Source organism: Pelophylax lessonae, assembly GCF_965119305.1.
Source record: "Pelophylax lessonae genome assembly, chromosome: 2".
Taxonomy (NCBI): Eukaryota; Metazoa; Chordata; class Amphibia; order Anura; family Ranidae; genus Pelophylax; species Pelophylax lessonae.
In genome coordinates, this window is record NC_138769.1 from 354,171,496 (window position 1) to 354,179,744 (window position 8,249).

Consider the following 8,249-nt stretch of genomic DNA (forward strand, 5'->3'; position numbering starts at 1 on the left):
TAAATTTGAATTTCTGAAAGATTTACATCTTTTCGCCTGCAAGCTAAACTTTAAAATTCTGTTCCAACGTCATACCAGCACAGCCCTGGCAGGTACTCCCGATAAGGACCCCATCTTGGATACCCTCATATCTCTACTAGAGGAGAATGAGGACTTAATAGATCGAGTTGACCTACCATCCCTTTTAGCCGGTGCTCAACCATCAGAGACTCCCACCTCTGGACCTTACTCTACCTTAAAGAAAAAGTCAGACAAATACCCTTCCATCCAGAATGCAAACATCAATGCATTCCTCAAAATGGTATCTAAAGATCTGGACAAATTAAGAACGCAGACACTCTCGGACGCTAATATCACTCCTGAACAGAGACGGGCTATCAACACCCTTGCTGATGATCCCTCCCTTGTCATTAAGCCAGCTGACAAGGGGGGTAACATTGTTCTGATGAATGATACTCAATACATTGATATGTGCCATAGGATCCTAAAAAACCAACAATGGTATAGAAGAATTACTCAGGACATCATCCAGAAGTACAATTCACAATTTTATGAATTGATAGATGGAGCGTATTTAAATAACATCATCACAAAGGATACTTGGGAGTTCATACGCACCACGTTTCCCATAACACCCACTTTTTACGCCCTCCCCAAGGTCCATAAGGACCCTATCCATCCCCCGGGGAGACCCATCATATCCGGATGCGGCTCTATCACAGACAATGCCAGCAAGCTTGTTGATGCCTTCCTCAAACCATTTGTCATACAATTGCCATCGTACACGAGAGATACGATCCACTTCTTAGAAAGAATTAGTGATCTCAGAGTCCCTCAAGACTGTCTGCTAGTAGCCATTGACGTGGAGGCATTGTACAGCTCAATTCCCCATCACAAGGGCATTGCAGCTGTACGCCACACTATTGCAGGCCCAGATAATCTGGACCCTTATGGTGAGTTTATGTTAACCCTTCTCGAATACATTCTCACCCATAATGTTTTCACATTCCAAAATGCCCACTACCTCCAGGTGCAAGGCGTAGCGATGGGAACTTGCTGCGCCCCATCCTACGCCAATCTGTACCTGGGGGAGTGGGAAAAGGCCTTTCTTTCTGATGATTCTCTCTCACTATACACCGACTGTATCCGAACTTGGATTCGGTACATTGATGATATTTTCTTAATCTGGGACGGTCCTCATGACCTCCTGGACAGGTGTATTGAGAGACTTAATAGGAATAAATTCAATCTTTCCTTCACTTCATCTACAGATCCATTTAAGATCACTTTTCTTGATGTGGAGATCTCCAGAGGGGAGGACGGTGTCCTCCGCAGTGGCCTTTATCGGAAGCCCACTGCCGGGAACACCGTCCTCCATGCCACCAGCTTCCATCCTCAGCCTCTGATACGATCTATACCAACTGGTCAGTACCTGCGCCTTCGACGCAACTGCTCTGACCTCACCTCATTCAAAATAGCAGCAGATGGTCTGCGTAGCCGACTGCTGCCTAGAGGCTATTCCCATAAAACCTTGAAAAAAGCATATAAAAAAGCTTTAATGTGTGATAGAAATACTCTTTTGATTCCAAAAAAACGTCAATCCGATGACACTTTGAGAATAATCACAGGATATTCCCAGCAGCACCAGGATCTACGCAGTATAGTGTCCAAATATTGGCACCTTTTGGCTTTGGACCCCTTGTTGGGTCCCCATGTACCCCAGACACCCCAGTTTACTTACAGGAGGGCTCCTGCGCTTAGGGACAAATTAGTTTCGAGCGAATTCAAGCAACCACCTAAATCTGACCCGTGCAAATATAGGGGCACATACATGTGTGGATCTTGCAATTATTGCAAATTCATGCATGTGCAACGCAACATCATTCTGCCCAACGGTACAAAGTTTCAGGCAAAGCATTTTGCAAACTGCCGCACTTTTGGGGTGGTTTACCTTTTGCTTTGTAACTGTAATTGTTTTTATGTGGGCAAGACCAAATTGGAACTTTGGAGGCGCATATATAGGCATATCAGGAGCATGCAGACATGCGATCCTGAACTGCCCTTGGGACGCCACGTTGCATCAGTACATGCAGGCAATTTTCCAAAGGTTAAGTTCCTAGTGTTAGACCGTATCCATCCTAGCCCCAGGGGCGGAGACTGGAACAAACGTCTCCTGCAGCTGGAGCTTCGATGGATATATTCACTTAGAGCTACTGAGCCCCCTGGACTTAACGAGGCAATCTCGTTCAAGCCCTTTTTGGAAGGCTTTCATTCGGGTGGGATGGAGAAGTAAAAACACAATTCTATGTATCTTTTGTATCACATCCTATCCACCTCATTGGGCTTTGTCATACATATTTTGTACCTGTTATATATTCTATTTTATATTCTGTTATCACTATTCCTCTGTATCATGTTCTATACACACCAATGCCCGTGTATATATATATATTTTTTCGCCCTTTGTAAAAAAACAGGCAGACAGCTGTGCTCACCATTTACCAAATGCCTTTTGTTTATTGATCAGACATGTTCATTTCTTTATAATATAATGATATATTATCCATCATAAGCAGTTCGCTTTGTAAGCTTTTTCATGACATGGAGCCATTTATGATATACAGTGCTCCTCTGCTTGCTTCCTTTCCAGCACAGCCCGGCACGGAAAGCGGGACTTGTCAATTTTTGACAGGCCCCCTCCTATCCGGGTAGATGGATACATACTCTGCTGACACTTCTCAGTGTCAGCCACATCCCCGGAATGTCAGCGAACGCACTTCCTGTGCGACGCGCTGACATCACTTCCGTGTCGGTGGGCGATGACGTGCCGGTCACGCCCACATCCGGCGCCATGACGCACCCCAATACGTCGGGCGCAGTGTCCGTCACTCGGCAGACACCGCCCAGGGAGCCCTCAGCTGGCGGCGGTGATCTGCCCTCATCAGCCTTATGAGGATCAGCTGCATGGACACTATTAATACCGACTCCCAGCATGGATCATTTGTGCGATCCATTGCTGGGAGAAGGATGTCCATGCAGATCTCTGATCCTCTGTCAGTTTTAAAGGTAACCTTTTCAAAAGCTTCTTTTACTTATCTGATCTTGTTTCTCTGCATTCCAATCTTATTCCTCATTCTTTCACCCTTATGGAGTACTATTTGAGCAACCAATCTCTCCTACTAATGGTATCTTTTCGGATTCCTATGATACACCACTATGTATTCATCCTTCTCTACTTTGAGATAGGTATCTCTTTGCCCACTGCCATATAAGCACATTGAACATATTGTATTCAATGTATATTCAATTGGTAAGAAAATGATTTATTTTTTTCATATGGTTTTTCTTTGTGGCATTTTTTACAATTTAAAATACAATTGGCTCCAGCCAAATATAGTGGTGTTCATTGGGACTTTGAAAATATAGATACACCATTGTTCTGGTAGTCCTTCCTTTTCTACCAGGGACATATATTTCTGCCCCTTTTCTTTCTCCACCAGGGACATATATCTCTATAAAACATGAAAGAAGGAGAAAAAGGTTTTAGTGCTTTTTGGTATCTACATCTTTTTCTTTTTATGATTTTTCAGCAATTTGGACAGGCTCATGTCTGACATGTCCCGCTAAGCTAAGCTACCTTTGGACTCCAGCTGTTCTGAATCGGAAGCTTCAGTGGAGCAAAAGTTTATCTCTCCTCTCCCTACCTCCATCTTATGATGGCTGTATAACAGCCTAAGAAAGACAAAAAACCCTTAAGGCATACGGTGACACTTGGATCGCAGCTTTCTTCCTGTTTTTAATTTTGCAAGCTCTAAACCTTTGTGTAAACCAACCATGTAAGTAATATACCATCTACAGAAATTTGTCATGCATGTACTGTACAAATAGATATGGTCTGCCAAAATATTATACATTATGTCTTTTCAAATACCTACAGATAGGACACCAGCGTTATCCCTGACGAAGGGGTCTCAAGAACCCCGAAACGCGTCGGATCTCCTGGTCCTTTGGTTGAGTTTTCTCTGGTTACATTGCACATATATTTGCGCTTGCAATTGTTTTTATACAATATTGGCTTGTTCATATGTTTTGTCTGTTTTGTGCATTTTTTCATTAAAATATTTACATTTTATTATTCGTCTAAGATTTGTCAACCAGTGCCTAAAAAGTCCCAATCCCAGGGGAACCCCCTTTTTTCCATTACATATCGGGATGTGGCACATAATTTGAGGCTCTCAGCAGGAACACACCTTGCATTATGTTATAATCTGTACCCACTCCAAAAAAAATGTATAAGGGAAAGTACATAAAATATGCAAAAATAATAAGGGTGTAATATTGATATTTTGATGTTTTATATATTACACCCTCATTATTTTTGAATATTTTATGCACTTTCACTTATACATTTTTTTGGGGTGGGTACTTGCACAGATTATTACATATGATTTATGTGATTTTTGCTTTTCAATATTGAGATTTTAGCGCCAATTTATATTATATCGAATGCTCTCTTCATTTACACACTCTACTTTTCTTCCACAACCCCCTCCTCCCAACCAATATATCTTGGGCATTCAAAACATTAGAAATGCGTTTAATACTTTGGGGTTGATATACTACAACTGGAGAGTGCAAGAACTGGTGCAGCTGTGCATGGTAGCCAATCAACTTCCAGTTTTGTTTTGTTTTTTTGTCAAAGCTTAAAGGAGTTGTAAAGGCAGAAGGTTTTTATCTTAATGCATTCTATGCATTAAGATAAAAAGCCTTCTGTGTGTAGCAGCTGCCCCAGCACCCCCTGATACTTACCTAAGCTCCATCTCTATCCAGCGATGTCCACGAGTCCCTCAGCCGTCCGGGATGCTCTCTCCTGACAGGCAGAGACATAGCAGCGGCACCATTGGCTCACGCTGCTGTCAATCAATGTCATTTAGCCAATCAGGAGGGAGAGGGGGCAGGGCTAAGGTTTGTTATTTAACAAAAAAAAAAACACGAGACTTTACCATCACTTTAATTGAACAAGCTAAGTTTAGAAGCTGATTGGTTTCTATGCAGAGCTGCACCAGATTATGAACTCTCCGGTTTTAGTAAATCAACCCATTTACGTCCTTTGTCTTCACCCTTGGGTCGACACCTGCTCCCATCTATCGGACACAGGCCCGGTGTAAAATACCAAACATTCTTATTACCTTTTCATACTGTATTTGTTATGCTTTTACATATATTGTAAAATATGTAAATTGTAGTCATGGTTCACTTTAAAGAGATTATTAATAAATGGGCTAATAATGTTTAAAGTTTAAAGTAAAAATATCATCAGAAAACAAAAATAATTGTATATTACACTTTAAAGTGAACCTGAAATAAATCTAAACTTTTATAACTTAAATCTATTGAAGAGCACACCCTGCGATGTTTCTGCTTTTATTTTGTACAATGCCTTTTGCTGTAATTCCGCAACAGCTGGAGGGCCGTAATTTGGAGATCCCAGATTTAGATTAACAATCATTACAAATCACATTTCATATCAAAATAAGTTCCTTGACTTCTGGTCTAAGCCCCACTCATCCACCACTCATCCAAGGTGAAAATTTGTTTGAGAGTGAGAAGTGTGTAAGTTGCTGCGTTCAGCCCTGGCATTGTTGGTCATAGCCTATCTGGCCCATGCAGAACTCATACGCTGGCAGTGAAGACATACTAGCTGTGCCACCTCTACTAATAAATAGGAGTCAAACAGTAAAAAGAAAGTTCATTAGGGTTACAGGAATACATTGGTTGGTCAGATCATCAAGAGTGATGAAAGCCCACTGATCCACTGCTAATCATCAGAGACTGGGTTCTCATAAATATACTTAGTTACTTAGTAGACTGGGGATGGGATTAGTGGTATCTATATCTACTGGTACAGTAGTATATTATACTGTGAGTGCAAGAATGAATAATGTACTAAAAGTACATTACTGTCACTTTTGAATCCAGGAATTATTTACACTGGGTACACCCTATAGTTGCTATATGATATGATAATGTTAAAATACATGAAAGTTTCATTATGTTAAGTTTCAAATATGTTAAGCAAACTTGTTTTCCCCCATTAAAGCATTCCATGTATGCAAGATATGGTGGAATGCATAAATTGTCCATTGGTGTATTATTCTTTATGGTGATTATCAGGCATTATTGAAAAAAAGAAAATCTTAAAGTGTTACATTTTATAGTAGTTTATAAAAGAATACAAATATCACTCTTATGCTAACAAAATCAATCTGTAAAGTGTCAGCTAACTCTGCCTAACATAAATAATCTAGATGTTAGTGTAATGTGTAGGTAAAGCAACTAACTGTTAGATCTGTAGATCGGTGGGGACACGCCGGCTACTGGCGTTACTTGCCAGTGACATCCGTCGAGATGGAGAGAAGGTCACGGAGCCATCACACTCCTTATTCTGTTTATATTCTGGACTCTGCTCCCCTAGGGCTTCCGGTGTAGCTGGCCGACTGATGCGCTTCAGGTCAGACTTGGAGAGTGCCCATGATCTATTTGCACTGAAACTGTATCGTCCCCTGCTGCTGCATACAGAATCTTGAACAAAACCACTTCTGTCACCCATCCTAGAATTGTGCCAAGGGGCACTAACTCTCCTGGTCTTACGGACTGCATTACTGGTTGTAGAACATACAATATTTTTTACAGAGCAATCCACAGTGTCCTCAAAAGGTATTTCAGTCATTGTTCCCATTGGAATACCTGGTGCACTTTCAGCACTGGATCGACTACTTATTATACATCCGCTTTTCCTTTGTGGTTGAGTTTTTTGGGTTTTGTTATCAGAAATATAAGTTTTGGTGAACCTTTCATTATTGTTGGAGCTGCTATTGTGGAAGTGGCTGTCTGCCATGTTTGCAGGGTTGACTTCATTAGCTGATTTGGTTTCTTGTTCATCAAGAATACAAGTATTATTGTTTTCTGTACGCATATCTACTATAGGGTGAAATCCACAAGGAGGATTCAATATTGGATATACAGATGGATCATTTGGTTTATCCATTAACAATGTGTAATTACTAGGAGCTGAAGGAAGGGTCTTGTGTGGACTAGAAGATGTCCCAATGCCTGTATGGGTTATTGTGGAGTGCTTCTTAGATTTCATCACATAAAAATCATCAAATTCATCTTTAAATTTATATCTTAGTAAAGCTTTCTTGATCTTTTTCACACCCAGGTGTCCTATTTCCAGAATATTAAGAAAAAGAGAAACACCTGCAATGCTTTGCATAAATAACATAAATACAGTTTTTTCTGTGGGTCTTGATACAAAGCAGTCAACCACATTAGGGCAAGGGTCCCTCTGACATTTGTAAAGTGGGTCTAACTGAACACCATAAAGTAAATGCTGACCAACCATAAAACCAACCTCGACAGCAGATCGAGTGAATATATGTATAACATAGGTACAGAGTAGAGACCCACGAAGAGGAGCCTTGTTGAGTTTTCTTTGCTCTAACTGTCGGAGTTCACGCTCCAGTCTCTTCCGATCCTCAGTCAACTCATACTCAACTCCTTCAAGTTCCCCTTTCAGCTGTGCTTTCTTCCTGTGCCTTTCCTTTTCAAGAACTCGAAGTCTGTAAATTGCATGGCCCATGTAGACTAATGAAGGTGAAGACACAAAAATGACCTGTAGGACCCAATATCTGATCAAAGATATAGGAAATGCTTGATCATAACAGACATTTTTGCATCCAGGTTGCTCTGTGTTGCATACAAATTGTGACTGCTCATCATTCCAGACTTCTTCAGCTGCTACCCCCAAGACCAGCATTCGAAATATAAACAGGATAGTAAGCCAGATCTTGCCAACTATGGTAGAGTGAATGTGGACTTCTTCCAGGATTACCCCAAGAAAATTCCAGTCTCCCATTTTTAGTCCACCATCTCAACACTAAATAAAACAGAGGAACAGAAGAACTGTTACTTCATGATGCAATTTGTTAATATTAACTGGTCATTGATATACAGGGCTGCATTCTATGAATTCATCCTACTGACTTCTTAAAATGTAAGATCGCTAGGGTAATTCCATTGTTACACCAGCATAATGTAATGCATCTGCATATCATGCTAAGCTATCTTCTTTATTCTCAAAAACCTAATTATTAAACACAGCTTCTGGGAGAAAAACACATTTATCTAAGCTTTAACATATAACGGGACAGGCCTGCACCCTTTCTTCACCGTTTACATGGTTGGGC

The 8,249-nt window shown here is 40.8% G+C and overlaps 1 protein-coding gene across 1 annotated transcript; it reads right to left on the reverse strand.

Moving 5' to 3' along the window:
• Nucleotides 1-6,343: 6,343 nt before the first annotated feature.
• On the reverse strand, nucleotides 6,344-7,918 carry GJA9 (gap junction protein alpha 9; the record flags this gene model as incomplete). Its single annotated transcript, XM_082246805.1, has 1 exon — nucleotides 6,344-7,918. The coding sequence occupies one exon, from the start codon at nucleotides 7,916-7,918 to the stop codon at nucleotides 6,344-6,346; it is 1,575 nt and encodes a 524-aa protein (XP_082102931.1).
• Between the last annotated feature and the right edge of the window lie 331 nt (nucleotides 7,919-8,249).